The following is a 15,403-nucleotide window of genomic DNA, read 5'->3' on the forward strand; positions in this document are numbered from 1 at the left end:
ATGATTGCTGCGGGCAGGAGGCAGGGGAGGAGCGAGGACTCAGCGTGCAGGCTCCCCCTCCCTCCCCTGCCTCTGGAGTTTAATCTAGAGACTTGGAAAGAATATAGCATGTGCCACACTGTAAGGTGAGATGAGTGCCAGGGATCTCAGGAGTAACAGCACCCCAGAACAAATTTTGTGCCTTGGACTTTCCCACAGTGGAACTTCCTCCTGCCCCCGCAGAAAAAAAAATAATCTAGGTGGACTCAGCTGTTTGCTTTCTGTGCTGGCATAGAGACTGATTCTATTCTGAGGCTGGGTCTATACTTAAAACTTATATTGGGACAGCTATGTCTGTCAGGAGGGTGAAAAAAAAAAAAGACATATCCCTGACCAACATAATGATGCCAATAAAAATCCCAGCATAGATGCAGCTATGCTGACTGAAGAGCATTTCTGTCTACATATTTCAGAGTAGTAGCCGTGTTAGTCTGTATCTGCAAAAAGAACAGGAGTACTTGTGGCACCTTAACAAATTTATTAGAGCATAAGCTTTCGTGGGCTACAGCCCACTTCTTCGCATGCATATAGAATGGAACATATATTGAGGAGATATATATACACACACATACAGAGAGCATGAACAGATGGGAGTTGTCTTACCAACTCTGAGAGGCCAATTAAGTAAGTGGGAAAAAAAACTTTTGAAGTGATAATCAAGATAGCCCAGTACAGTTAGTTTGATAAGAAGTGTGAGAATACTTACAAGGGGAGATAGATTCAATGTTTGTAATGGCTCAGCCATTCCCAGTCCTTATTCAATCCTAAATTGATTGTATCTAGTTTGCATATTAATTCCAGCTCAGCAGTCTCTCCTTGGAGTTTGTTTTTGAAGTTTTTCTGTTGTAAGATAGCCACCCGCAGGTCTGTCATTGAATGGCCAGACAGGTTAAAGTGTTCTCCCACTGGTTTTTGAGTATTATGATTCCTGATGTCAGATTTATGTCCATTAATTCTTTTGCGTAGAGACTGTCCGGTCTGGCCAATGTACATGGCAGAGGGGCATTGCTGGCACATGATGGCATATATCACATTGGTAGATGTGCAGGTGAACGAGCCCCTGATGGTATGGCTGATGTGACTAGGTCCTATGATGATGTCACTTGAATAGATATGTGGACAGAGTTGGCATCGGGCTTTGTTACAAGGATAGGTTCCTGGGTCAGTGTTTTGTTCAGTGATGTGTGGTTGCTGGTGAGTATATGTTTTAGGTTGGGGGGTTGTCTGTAAGCGAGGACAGGTCTGTCTCCCAAGATCTGTGAGAGTGAGGAATCATCTTTCAGGATAGGTTGTAGATCTTTGATGATGCGCTGGAGAGGTTTTAGTTGGGGGCTGAAGGTGACAGCTAGTGGTGTTCTGTTATTTTCTTTGTTGGGCCTGTCTTGTAGGAGGTGACTTCTGGGTACTCGGCTCTGTCAATCTGTTTTTTCACTTCAGCAGGTGGGTATTGTAGTTTTAAGAATGCTTGATAGGACTGGGAATGGCTGAGAGATTCAATGTTTGTAATGGATCTCCCCTTGTAAGTATTCTCACACTTCTTATCAAACTGTCTGTACTGGGCTATCTTGATTATCACTTCAAAAGTTTTTTTTCCACTTACTTAATTGGCCTCTCAGAGTTGGTAAGACAACTCCCACCTGTTCATGCTCTCTGTATGTGTGTATATATATATCTCCTCAATATATGTTCCATTCTATATGCATGCGAAGAAGTGGGCTGTAGCCCACGAAAGCTTATGCTCTAATAAATTTGTTAGTCTCTAAGGTGCCACAAGTACTCCTGTTCTTTCTGTCTACATAGACAACGTCACTTGGAGTGGTGGTGTTCCTACACCGGAAGAAAAACTGCTCCTTTTGGCATAGGCTGTCTCTACACTTGGGCGCTATGCCAGCATAGCTATGCTAACATAGTCTCTGTAGTGTAGACATAGGCCTTGGCTACACTTGGCAATTCACAGCGCTGCTGCGGCAGCGCTGTGAAGAGCGAGTGTAGTCGCGCCACCAGCGCTGCGAGAGAGCTCTTGAAGCGCTGTAAGTACTCCACCTCTCTGAGGGGAGTAGCTTGCAGCGCTGCAGGCGCTGATTACACTGGCGCTTTACAGCGCTGCACTCGGGGGGGGGGTGGGGCGTTTTCACACCCCTGAGCGCAGCAAGTTGCAGTGCTGTACAGCGCCAGTGTAGCCAAGGCCATAGCCTAACTCTCTCCCTGCCTGATCCTGCAAAGGCTGGGAGTACTGAAGAAAGAGTACTCTGTTCCAGATAAGAAGAAAAACAAAGAAATAGGTGGGTTTTCAATAAGCATCCAGGGAATGATTAATGCTTCACTTATTCTCTTTCCATACCCCTTTGAGAATGGTCAAACACCACCACCAAAGCTCATTAAAAAAGTAAAATCAGCACTTAACAGATTAACCAAGACATTTCACAACTCAATTAACCTAATACTGTATTTACTCTTTGTACAACTTGCCCCGCAGAAGAAGCAAATGTACTTTAGTTTTGTTATTGTAATATACTCAGTTAGCTTTGAGCCATTCTAATAACGATGGGGTGAAAGTATACATTTGTGGGTACATTTATATACTTACTGTACATTTCTAGGTTTGGACCAGGCCATGCTGTGTGTCTCCTTCAATCCCAGCCGCAGACCATTCAGTGCACCAAATGCAGCCCCTAGTGAATCATAACACTAGCCATTACTTTATCAACAATACAGTAAATGGACAAACACATTCATTCCCAATCTTGTAAGTCTACAGACAAGAGTCAGGTAGCCATTGCATATGTAAATACATATACAGTCTGCAGGGGGAAAAAACAAACAAAAAAAACTATAGGACAACATCTCTTCAGTTTTATTGTGTCTCATGTACTTGGGATTTAATACAGTAACATCAATCTTGCATTAAGATATACAGTAAATAGTCCCATATACCTGTCATACAACACCCTCCAATGGTAAAAAAGGCCAGCTCAAACCTTCCCCGAGTTTTGTTTGCTCCTGTAGGTAAGATAAACTCATCTGTATCCTGAAACAGAAGAAAAGGTAAGTGTTTATACATTTGTACTTTCCAAATAGGCATGGTTTCAGACACATCTCAAATTCTCTCTGTTGGCTTAACTATACTAAGGTTAAAAAACAAAAACACTTCCATATAAATGCTGCTGAACACCACAGAGGAAAAAAAATCAGTAATACTCTTGCTTCTCACGAATTATGTTACAGAAAAGTATTCAGATGGAATAGATTAATTACAAATTCTAAAAAAGGGATATTTTAAATATGCAAGTGGATGAGATTCTCTTCCTAGACTAGTATTTCCAGCTAACTCAATATGAAGTGAAAAAGTCAAGAAACTCAGTATGCATTCATTAATCATTTGTACGATGTTTGTTTATTACATATGCCTCTGAAAGCATCTATGCATTCTCCGATTAAATGCATACCAACATAATACAGCGTTCATTTTCTTTTTCTACTACTTTTATAGTTACTATAAAGAATCCCTTAGAGCAGTATAAGAGATCTATTCTGAGGATGCTAAGGGGCAAGGAATACAAAGCTATTGGTGGTTAAGCATTAAAAATGTGCAAAGAGTGATGCACAAAGAAATCCACAAGTCTTTCCACAGAGGTGTTTCTGATTATCTTTCCAGATGAATCTGCTGTACATCAATGGCAACCAATTGTAATGCCAAAATCAGGGCCTGCTCCAGGCACCAGCTTACCAAGCAGGTGCTTGGGGCGGCCACTTCGGAGAGGGGCGGCACATCTGGCTGTTCGGTGGCAATTCGGCGGACGGTCCCTCACTCCTGCTCGGAGCAAAGGACCTCCTGCCGAATTGCCGCTGCAGATCGCGACTTTTTTGTTTTTGTTTTTTTGTTTGGCTGCTTGGGGCAGCCAAAACCCTGGAGCTGGCCCTGGCCAAAATGTGGGTGTAGGTAGGTCAATTACAGTGTTTGTTTGGCTTTATCATGCAGACCTGCCAAGGTGAGATGGAAGAAGAAAGCAACATGACAGCTGCTTCTCTGGAGCACGCACATCAATAATAAAAGAATTCAGAAGATAGATTTTTTTTATAATTTGTTATGCAGTTTACAAGTCTAGCACAATATCTACCCTATATCCAATTAACATTTGAAAAAGGAAAATTGTAGTTTCACAGTTCCGTATTTTTTGAGAGTCAATATTGAATCTTCCTTGGTAATTTATATTTTCTGTGGTAAGTTTTTCTTTAAGGTAGAAGTTTCCTTCTTCACTCTAGACACTAGATGTGGCATCTAACAGCTTCCACTTTTGTTCTCAACACATCAGATGTGGGACAGCAAAGCAATCAACATCTGCATATTTTTTCTAGCAAACTCCTCCTTTGCCAAAGATAGATCATAAGGTGATTCTGGTTTGGAATTCACAATATTCCCTAACAGTGTGGCTGTAGCACTTGATATTAAATGTACTGTTTGTACAAAATCTATGGAAATTTTCTTTTGTCTTTTTCCAACATTATGACTTGTCCGAAAGAAAATGTCTTGCTTGGTTCAAAGATATCTGTACTCCAGAAGTTTAGTAATTTTACAGTTCGTTCAATCAGAATGGGTAGACTTGGCAAAAAAACAAAAAACAAAAACAGACTTCAGGCCTGGTCCATGCATAAAGTTGCACCAGTTCAACTAAAGATGTGACATTAAACTGATTTAGTTAAACCAGCGCAATTTTGTGATTGGACACTCTTACACTAATTTAAACTTTGTTTATATCCATTTAGCTTGCACCTGAAATGCATAGGTGCAAACTAAACAGATAAACCAGACAAACTGCCGTAATCATCCACACATAATTGCACTGGGTAACTTAATCAATTTAATGTCACACCTCTAGTTCAACTTCTCTGTATAGATTAGGCTTGGTCTACACTCACCCCCCAAATCGAACTAAGGTACGCAACTTCAGCTACGTGAATAACGTAGCTGAAGTTCGAAGTACCTTAGTTCGATCTTACCTCGGTCCACACGCGGCAGGCATGCTCCCCCGTCGACTCCGCGGTACTCCTCTCGTCTAGCTGGAGTACCGCAGTCGACGGCGAGCACTTCCTGGTTCGACTTATCGCATCCAGACAAAACGCGATAAGTCGAACCCAGAACTTCGATTGCCAGCCGCCGAACTAGCGGCTGGGTGTAGACATACCCTAAGTCTCTGCTAAATCTTATGTCAGAAAGCAACATTTAAAAAAAAAAAATCTCCTTCCCCTGTCTATTCTGTTGGAATCCAAACAATTCTCAACTTCACTATTCCCTAAAATCACTGGGGACACTGGATGAAATTCTAGAAAATTCTGACAGTCATGTTATTGAGCACACTATGAATTACAAAATGAAAGATAGCCACACTCATACACCTTGACACCTAAATAGTATAAGTGTGTTTAAATTCATTTTTCCCTACTAATTTCTAAGAGTAGGCTCTCATTTCTTAAGCAATTAGGCATGTTAGCCATTATTAATTTGCCATACTGATATTGTAGAATATTTAACCAATTATCTTGAAATATAGTTTCAATAAACCTACCTGTAAGCTCAGAGGCTAGGCCCAGCCTACTGATTTTTAATATAATAATTCAGATGAAGAGGACATTAGTGGGCAGCAACCTGCATCAGTTTGTGGCTGAATTAAGAATGGTCTAAAGAGGTAAGAAATATCCTGGCACTCAACTTTATAGTTTATAAACAAAGCATATTGTCTAGGTTTTCTACAATCTCAGATCATACTGCATTCACTTAATTTTTGTGGTATTTTAGCAAAGGCAGTCTCCATAATCCTTCAGTTTTAGTTCTGCGTTATAAGAACTGAAGAACAAAATGATACAAAAGAGTAGAGAAGATGCAGCGTGCTAGTTTGTCAAGATCATACTAGAAAATATCCCTTGTGTACTATTGCTGTAACAATGTTGTCCTGTAATCTCTTCCTGCAACAGCTCATAGTTAATCACATTTCAGTAAATAAAATATCTACAATGAAAGTGGAAAACTGACAAACTTTCAATCCATAGCAAAGTTAAGCTTTATTCAGAGCTTTTCAATTAATTTTTTTTAAACTGGTGCTGACCCAGTATCTATACTGACATGAAGTCAAAGGCATCCAATTTGCAGATGCCAAATAACCAATGCGCTCTCTGGGTTTTGAATTGTGATTTTTCCCTCCCTCTCCCCTTTTTGGCCATGTGAGGTGATGGTGTTTGTTTAGTGCAGTCGCTTAGATGCTACTTTTCTGAGATTTCCAAATGTTCATTCTGCTCTCAGCATAAATATTTTAGTAAAAATCTTTTATTTTGCTGCAGTTTAGATGTTTTAACTTTGCATTCTGAATATCTAAATGAAGTATGGTCTTTTACTTCAGAGTTAGGGTAGGCTAGCTTCTACTTGTGACAAAGTGGGAATCTTCTATATTTTTATTAATCCTATGTGTATCTCGGTTTCCCCTATATTGTGCTGGCTACCCAGTGGTGGAAAGAGGACTGTTTGCTCTCAGGGCAGGCTAAGGCCGTGGCTACACTCGAAACTTCAAAGCGCTTCCGCGGGAGCGCTCCCACAGCAGCGCTTTGAAGTGCGAGTGTGGTCGCGCGCCAGTGCTGGGAGAGAGCTCTCCCAGCACTGCAGGTACTCCACCTCCACGAGGGGATTAGTTTACAGCCCAGCGCTGGGGCACTGTTTACACTGGCGCTTTACAGCGCTGTAACTTGCTGCGCTCAGGGGGGTGTTTTTTCACACCCCTGAGCAAGAAAGTTGCAGCGCTGTAAAGCGCCAGTGTAGCCATAGCCTAAGAGATGGGTATGAATATGCCTACCGGTCTGAGGGCTGGTCTACACTGGGGGGGGGGAAAATCGATCCAAGATACGCAACTTCAGCTACACGAATAGCGTAGCTGAAGTCGAAGTATCTTGGATCGAATTATCTGGGGTCCACACGGCGCGAGATCGACGGCCGCGGCTCCCCCGTCGACTGCGCTACCGCTGCTCGCTTTGGTGGAGTTCCGGAGTCAACGGTGAGCGTGTTCGGGGATCGATATATCGCGTCTTAACGAGACGCGATATATCGATCCCAGATAAATCGATTGCTACCCGCCAATACGGTGGGTAGTGAAGATGTACCCTGAGTTTGAATGGATCATTTAAAAAAAGATTGGTCAGGCAGACCCTTTATCAATAGAGAATCTGGAAAGACAATGGCAAAGCCAAATCACCAGGATGTTAACACCTAGCAACCAATGACCCAAAGGGAAATGGATCTTCCCACCTCTCAACAGGAAAGCTGAGCAGAATCCCCCATCTTGAGAACAAAGGACCGAGAAGGTGTGAAGTGAGAGGATAAGAGCTAGCTGCTGGAAGGAGTCTGGGCTCTCACCTGTGAACAGATCAAGGTCAGACAGAGAGAGAGAGAGACAGAGGGCTAGTCTAAACTGGCAACGCTAAAGCGCTGCTGCAGCAGAGCGCTGGGAGAGAGCTCTCCCAGTGCTCTAAAAAACCCACCTCCACAAGGGGCATAGTTCCGAGCACTGGTGCACTGTCTACACTAGTGCTTTACAGTGCTGAAATGTGCTGTACTCAGGGGCGTGTTTTTTCACACCCCTGAGGGAGAAAGTTGCAGCCCTGTAAATTGCCAGTGCAGACAAGCCCAGAGTCTGAACATGGGGCTCACTATGCCCCCTGCCTTCACTAGCAGGACCAAATACTGATTGCCCCAGATCCCTAAGTGGCCCCCTCAAGGATTGATCTCACAACCCTGGGTTTAGCAGGCCAATGCTCAAACCACTGAGCTATCTCTCCCCCCTCCCTAAGGGCTTCCTATGCTGTGTTCCAGTTGACTAATAAACCCTACTGCTTTGACAATGCCATTTGAGGGTCACTGCAGATGCTTGGTGAGGTGTGTTAATCCCTGAATATACAAGTCTCTACCAGGAGTCTATCGCAGTTGGATTTGCTGAACAGAGCTCACAGCGTGAAACATGAGTGCTGGAGCCACAGATGTTCAGTCTTAGGAGGTGGTGAGGCCCGGTGCCTTACTCTGAAGGAAGAATGAGTCTCCTTGGGGGGTCTGGCATACTGAAGGGATTCCTCCCAGAGACTGTTCCAAAGCTGGGGGCATAGCACCAATCCAGTGGATTCATGATGCTACTCTCTCAATTAATATTGTTTGTTATATCAAAGCAACAACATTTGTTGAGAACTAAGGAAGTCAGTGTAGAATCCTTACTTTTCAAGGGAAAGGGGAGAGAAGAAGACATCTGAAGAAAACATTTCTTCCTTCTTTGCTGAATCTTTGCATCAACACTTTGAATTGAGTTTTCTGAAGTGAGTTTCTGCAACACAATATGGACTGATAACTACTCCTGAGGGCATTCTGCACCAAAAAAATAAATATGCGCAAAAATTTAAAATTCTGCAAATTTTATTTGTCAAATAAATGTGGAGGCTCCAGCATAGCATTGGGGAGCACAGGCTACTAGCTGCATAGAGGTGGGAGCTCACTCTGCAGCTTCCCCCTCCCCAGACACTGGCTCAGCCGTGAGGCTGCACCCAACCCTGACACAGTGCAAGGACCGGGCCTGCCCCAGAAACACCCCAGGGCCCTGCCCCTCTGTGACAGGTGCACCAGGTGTGAGCAGGCAGGATCCAAGTGTGGAGGGACTTAGTGTAGGGAGGGATCCACGTGTGGGTTGAAAGGGTTCTGTGTGGGGCAATCTGGATGTAGGTGGCTCAGTGGGGGATCCAGGTGCGGGCGTACGGGGGGTGGGGGGGAAGTTCTGGGTGCAATGGTAAAGGGACGCTGCAGGGGGGTGAAGGTGGTTGGGGCTCAGCGGGGGGGGGTCTGGGTGTAGAGAGTTCAGTGGGGGGGCCCAGATGCTGGGGGAGTGGGACTCAGTGGGGTGGGGATCCGGGTACAGCTGTTTGGGGCTCAGTGGGGTGGGGATCCCGGTGCAGGTGGCTCGTAGAGGTGGTGCAGGGGGACTGGGGCTCTGCAGAGAGGTTCTGGGTGCAGTGAGGCTTGGCAGGAGAATCTAGGTAGGAGAGGGTCTGGATGCATGGGGGCTAGGCGGATGGGGGAGCAGCTCCCCATACAGTGATCCCTCCCCCTGCAGCTGAGGAGCAATGGGTGCAGGGAAGAGGGAGTTTTCAGAGCTTCCTGCAGCCTGGGGAGAAATCTGGAGGTGGGTCTGACCCAGCCCTGGATGCTGTGCAGGGGAAGAGGAATTCCCATCCTCCCCAGTCCAGCCAGGACTAGCAGTTGAGCCCAGGGCAGGGTAGGAGCCACCAGCCGGGTCTTCCCCAGTCCCAACCCCTGCCCCACAGTGATTTACCTCTCTGCCAGCTGCCCTGGGCACCCAAAACATACTGCTGGGGAGAGTCGCATGACCGCTCTTGTGGCTTCCCTGTCAAAGTAATTTTTCTGCGGGGAAGCAAGGAAATATGTAGGAGACATGAATTCTGCGCATCCACAGTGGCGCAGAATTCCCCCAGGAGCAGATAACCAAGGCAAATCTGCCAGTCGTGGGCCTGGCAGTAGGTGTAAAGACTTCTAGGATTTTCCAAATTCAAGATGATTGACTACCCTAGATATGTCGATATAACAGATGAAGAGGAAGTAAGAAGTCAAGTACTATTTCTATTGGTTTATACACTACAGGTTTTTACTTTTAAATAAAATCTTTGAATAGAATACAAGTGTTGTTTTCTCTTACTTAAATTAAGTTTGATTCACCACTGAGGTTACAGAACATTTATTGTGTGCCTCCTGAAACCTTTGCAATTCCCAAACTCACTGAATGGAAGCTCTTTTGAAGAGAGTTGTTACTTTTGCTATCTTAAGAGTGAGCACGTGTTAACACTCATGCAAAATAAAAGACTGGTGCTAGATCAGAAGAGTAACACATACTGCTGTACTTGTTTAGCCAAACAGATTTCCTTAAGTAGCAGTTCCCTCCCCTGACCCGCAAAGCTCCTAGCTATTTTAGATGTGACAAAGTGTCTTTATTAAGAGCATACTACAAGCTATTTGTACTAAACATCTGTTCAAAATTGAGGACATAAAGAAGGAGCTATCTTCTTTGGGATATTTTTGCCATATTTAATACAACTGGATGAAACTGGGAAGCAAATGAGGTTTTCTGTAATTGTTTAGTTTGATTTTATCTTCTGATGGTCTACAGAATTTGCATATTACCTAGATCTCGGGCAGATTAAATATAATAGCGAAGCTGGGAATGGGCAACAGGGGATGGATCACTTGATGATGATTACCTGTTCTGTTCAGTCCCTCTGAAGCACCTGGCATTGGCTACTGTCCAAAGACAGGATACTGGGCTTAATGGACCTTTGGTCTGACCCAGTATGGCCATTCTTATGTTAACTTTCTGCAAGATTAATTTTGCAGACAATTTTTAGCTTAAAAATAATCCTGCTTTCTTAAAGCTATATTTAATTTAGTAATATTAGTGGTTTTAGTTGAGAAGTATGTTGTACTCAGTTGAGCATTTTGAGGTGACATCAAGTCTACACTGCCCTTGTACACTAAAATATTTGGATATTCCCAAAACATTTTTCTTATAAACACTATTGTTTCATAAGTCAGCTGTGAGTTATTTTATAAGGGATACTTTTAAACTAAACTAATTCTGATGTGGGTGCTCTCTCCTCTTGGGTGTAGGATCCAGCAAAGGGCAACGGCTCTCCGAGCTCTGGTCAAGTGAAAAATTCTCTAAGTTATATCAGTTTCACAACTGATACATCCCTTGTGGGGCACTAGATCTTGACCTGGAAGGAAGCATGACTTAAGATTCTAGAAATTCCATTTCTAATTTGGACTAATTCACACTCTGTCCCTAAACTGGATTTCTCCTCTCAGGCACTATGACATCAAGAAGTTGTACTAAGTACTGTGCTGAAACTCAGTTCTCAGACTTCAAGTGATCAATAGTATAAAATTTGTATGGAACCATATTAAGTTTTAAGTTTTCTGCTTAGTTCAATTTGTCGCTGATATAGAAGAGAAAAATCAGACCTCTTTACTTTAGGAAAAGCAGCTCTACACAAGGGAAACAGTGACTCATTTAAGATAACTGACTTAATAGGATCAAAATAGAAACATGCTTCTTACCTGTATTAAATATCTGGGATCCACATTTAAATAGGGAGACAAAGGGCTCATTCCAGTTACTGAATGAGGAAGAAAAAGAACTTTGTTACTGAAATCAGTATGAGCAATATCTCCAAGACTGAGACAGAAACGGTGATGGGAAGATGGTTGAGGAAAGAGGGTAGTAGTTATTTTGATCCGGTCATTTAAAATCCATGTTTCAGGTAATTAAAACGGTCATCACTATTATTTGATTTCTCTAGTACATACACATTTCTACAGTAATAATATACTGCATGACATGGAGGAGACAAACACCATGATCAAGGAAGTGGTTGTTGGGAAACCTGGGTTCTATTCTCTACTCCACCACTGACATACGGTGTGACCTTAGAAAGTCACTTAACTTCTGCCTCCATTTCCCCATCTGTGAAATGGGATGATGATACTTACCTACCTTTGTAAACGTTTTTGTAAATCAATTTATCTATAGACAGACTGGTACAAGTTGTATAGATTATTCTTAAGTGCAAACGTTACACATTAATTTTATTCTTTAAATCTACAGCCAGGCTGAGATGGGCAGGATGATATTTTGTCCAAAAATCAACCTGTGGACTCCCTAAGATAAGTAATTAAAAGTTTACTATAGAGCCAATTGCTTAAGTCATAGTTAACTGTCAAATTCATTCAACTATATATATGAAGTCTTGTATAGGTCAGCTCAAACTGAAATTTTTCTTAAACTAAGCAAGGCCCCCTTATCTGCTTATCACTCCCAGCAAGGATGTGATCACTTTCATGTTTCTGTGCCAAAAGCAGCTTGTATGAATAAATACTGGCCACCCGCTCAGGCACCATGCTAGTAATAGCGGATGGAAACACTGAGAGATAATTAAAGTGGCCAGGGCCTCAGCTCACACCCTCGATTGCGTGCCGGCTCTTGACGCTCCCCCTACACAGGCACTGGCTCCTCTGCGATTGCACAAGGCTCGGATTCCGCAGAGGGCCGCTCACCCCGCCCGGTACCCGTGCAACCCGCGTGACTGGTGCTAGCTGCTTCTCAGGGCTCGAGTCAGTTTCAGGTACCGGTGCTGGCGGCCCGCCCCCCCCGCGGGAGGGTTACTGGGGATGTTCTCGCGGTTACTGCACCGCCAGCTTCCCCATTTCCCCCTTACTAGAGCCCTCCTCTATCCCCGCCCGCGTGCCCCGGTTCTGCCCCGTGGCCTCGAGTCCCGCCCGTCCCCGGGGATATAAGAGCGGGGGGAGGGGGAGCTCCGCTGGGCGCACGGGCTGCGGGAGCCCCCGGCCGAGCGTGGCGGGAAGGGCAGGAGGCCGGGCCCGGCCGGCGGATACTCACACGGCACCCCGGCCAGGTCCGCGTGGGAATAGCCCGGGCCCCCGGCTCCTCCAGCACCGAACAGGCTGCCGAGGCCTGAGCCCTTCGAGTTGCCACCGCCGCCCTCCATGTAGCCGCCTTTGGACAGGGCCTGGCCCTGACCGAGTCAACGAACAACCTCCCCGGCGCCCCCTCCCTCGCCCGCTGCTACTGCTGCCGTAAAGCGAGTACTTAGCGCCGCAGCTTTCACGTCTCCTGTTCCGCTTTACGACGGACCGGGACATGTTGCTTTACGGTCCAAGGAGGCGGGGCGACGGAGGAACTGTTGCTATGGGGAGAGGGGGAGACATTTTGAGGTGTGTGGCCGCGGCCCCTGCTCCCCCATTGGCCTGAGTCCAGCCCCCGTGTGGGTCCCTGTTCCTTGTCCGCTCACTGCTCCCGGAAGGTTTGGGGTGCGGGAGAGCCGGGCGAGCTGCTCCCGCCCCCCCACGCGCCTTCGGCAGCAGGAGGATGTGGAGGGGAAGGACCCCTGCCGTCTCTCCTTTGGGGGCTGCCTCTCCTCCCTGGTGAGCCCAGCGCCGCAGCGCGTTTGGGGTGCGCGGAGCGGGGGGGGTCTCCTAAGCATGAGTGCAGGGGCTGAGTGTGAAACCCCCAGGAAGAGAGTCAGGTTGGGCCCCCCCGCTTCCCCCAGCCGCGGCTCGGAGGAAGAGCAGCCCCCTTCCTTGGACAGAAAAGGGACACTGCAGCCTCCGCCTCCTCCCCCTCTCCCCCGGGAACGAGGGCCCAGAAGCAGCGGTAGTAGCCAAAGCTTGGCAGCCACGGTGGGGAACAAAGGTTTGTGCCACCCGCCTCCTTTTAACCTTCTTCTGTGTATCTCTTTCTGTGGTTGTTTTTCGTCTCCTGTTTGACTTGGTGTGGGGGGAGAAGCCTTTCCCTGTATGTGTGTGTAACTGTGATTTCCCCCACCCCCATGTCCATCGGAGAAGCCAAGATTGTACTAAGTGCACAGAGACAAGTATGTTGTTCAGTCTTCTGATTGTTTTGTTTGCTTTCATGTACACCTCTACCTCGATATAACGCTGTCCTCAGGAACTAAAAAATCTTACCGCGTTATAGGTGAAACTGCGTTATATTGAACTTGCTTTGATCCACTGGAGTGCGCAGCCCCTCCCCGGAGCACTGCTTTACCTCGTTATATCCGAATTCGTGTTATATCGGGTCACGTTATATCGAGGTAACAGTGTACTTTAAATAAACAGGGCAAATGGTGTCTTCACTACTACTCCCTACTTGTCACCATCTTGCCTATAGAAACAGTTAATTTTCCCCCTTTTTTCGTGGAGTTAGACTTGTTAAGATTTGATTCTTTTTATAATCTTTCATAAAATAGTTTTGCTGGATGTACATTGAGAGCATCAGTTAACCTAGTTAGAAAACTGACCACTTTTCAAATATTTAAAGTGCTATCTGCGTGATGAATTTAATGGAGAGCAATGCTTATGTTAAATTATAAGGAATTCATCTGTTTAAATAGCCAAAAGTTTCTCATGTTCATCCAGATCTGATCATCCAAATCATGTTCATCCATGGGGATTACAGGAAGTAATGACTGTGAGACTTAAACATTGGAGGCCATTGCAGTGATGAGATTTGGTTGTTGTAGAGGTGAATGAAAAGAAAAAGACAGGGATACAGACAGAGTAGAAATGAAGCCAGAGGAGGGAAAGTACTACACCCCAACAAATTAAGAACTTTGTGACTTGCAACTTGCTGAGTTTCTTGGCTGCTCTGCAGGTTTTTATTCCTCCAGAACTTCAGATTGTTTACTGGAGTAGCCCAGTTAGTTAAAAGGCTTCAACTAAATGCTTTATGCAGTGGATTGTATCAAGGTGAAGATTTAAGTCTTGCTGGTTTGTACCATCATATTTGGGGCTTTTCAGCAGCAATCCAGTTATGACAAATATATAGATTGTCAATTACCTTAATATATTTTGAACTTAAAATTCTACTTCAGATTTAGAAATCTGATTTTTGTTGGAAGATTTTGGTTAATAAAACAGATTCTCTTCTACCTTTCCTTATGTGCTATCTTACCTGTATAATACTAAAATATAAAATAACAATAAAAATGGTAGCATTCAGTTACATACACTTGAAAATACAAATTTTAAATTCTGTCCCTCCTAAAACTGGACATACATTTCAAGAAATTTTCTGGTATGAAAGGATGCATGGGTTGCACATTCACAAAGGAAAAAAGAAATGAGCAAGTTACATGCATTCTCTATTTTGAACTTTGGAATGACTGAGTGCATAAACTAAAGCTGCTCCAGCTCATTTTTAATACTCTCAGTATTACAAGGCCCAAGTTTCATTGTACAATGTTTACAAATTGGCTTTATCAGTCAAGTATAATATGATCATACAATTTTAGTAGAGCAAGGGAAGTTCAACTTAGTGGGGGTGTTGAGGATCTTGTTCCACCCCTTCTTGACTTCTCTCCCTGCCCCACACATTCTGAAAGTTCAGTGGCTAGAATGTGTCTGTCAGTGTTCACTGCTTATGGGTATGTGTGCACGACATAGACTGCGTCAGCATAGCCCCATACAGTAGACGCAGCCTGCACTGACAGAAGAGGTTTTCCTGTTGGGGTAGGCCTCCCTCAAAATGTTAGCTGAGTTGTCAGAAACTCTCTTCTCTCAATGTAGCTGCGTCTGCTTTGGGGATTATGTCGGTATAGCTATGTAATTTTCTACGCCATAGCTATGTGGTTTTTTATACCCCTGATAGAGCTATGCCAATATAATTTTCAAGAGTAGACTAATCCTAGCCACTGATCAATACAGTTTTATTTGGAGCAGTGGTGGCAGAAGAGAAGCAAGACTGACTATCTTCATTTT

At 44.6% G+C, this 15,403-nt stretch overlaps 2 protein-coding genes across 4 annotated transcripts in view; one reads left to right on the forward strand and one right to left on the reverse strand.

The window, feature by feature from the left end:
* Positions 1–12,737, reverse strand: part of LOC112113624 (mitochondrial import inner membrane translocase subunit Tim23) — a 35,415-nt gene extending 22,678 nt beyond the window's left edge. Inside the window, exons 1-4 of the mRNA XM_024209980.3 lie at positions 12,525–12,737; positions 11,186–11,244; positions 2,974–3,067; positions 2,627–2,711 (exon numbers count right to left, since the gene is read on the reverse strand). Of these exons, the coding sequence (XP_024065748.2) occupies positions 2,627–2,711; positions 2,974–3,067; positions 11,186–11,244; positions 12,525–12,633 (347 nt within the window). The 5' untranslated portion in view covers positions 12,634–12,737. The remainder of the gene's footprint in view (positions 1–2,626; positions 2,712–2,973; positions 3,068–11,185; positions 11,245–12,524) is intronic.
* A 241-nt stretch (positions 12,738–12,978) lies between these two features.
* PARG (poly(ADP-ribose) glycohydrolase) overlaps positions 12,979–15,403 on the forward strand; it is a 124,261-nt gene continuing 121,836 nt past the window's right edge. For 2 of the 3 annotated variants that reach the window (XM_024209952.2, XM_024209960.2), the window contains exon 1: positions 12,979–13,337. In XM_024209952.2, coding sequence (XP_024065720.2) covers positions 13,127–13,337 — 211 coding nt within the window. In that variant the 5' untranslated portion in view covers positions 12,979–13,126. Of the gene's footprint in view, positions 13,338–13,464; positions 13,519–15,403 lie in introns of those variants that run through there. The other variant, XM_024209968.2, reaches the window with a different exon arrangement.

The sequence above is a fragment of the Terrapene carolina genome, unplaced genomic scaffold (genome assembly GCF_002925995.2).
Source record: "Terrapene carolina triunguis isolate 2854851 unplaced genomic scaffold, T_m_triunguis-2.0 Scaffold146, whole genome shotgun sequence".
NCBI lineage: Eukaryota > Metazoa > Chordata > Testudines > Emydidae > Terrapene > Terrapene triunguis.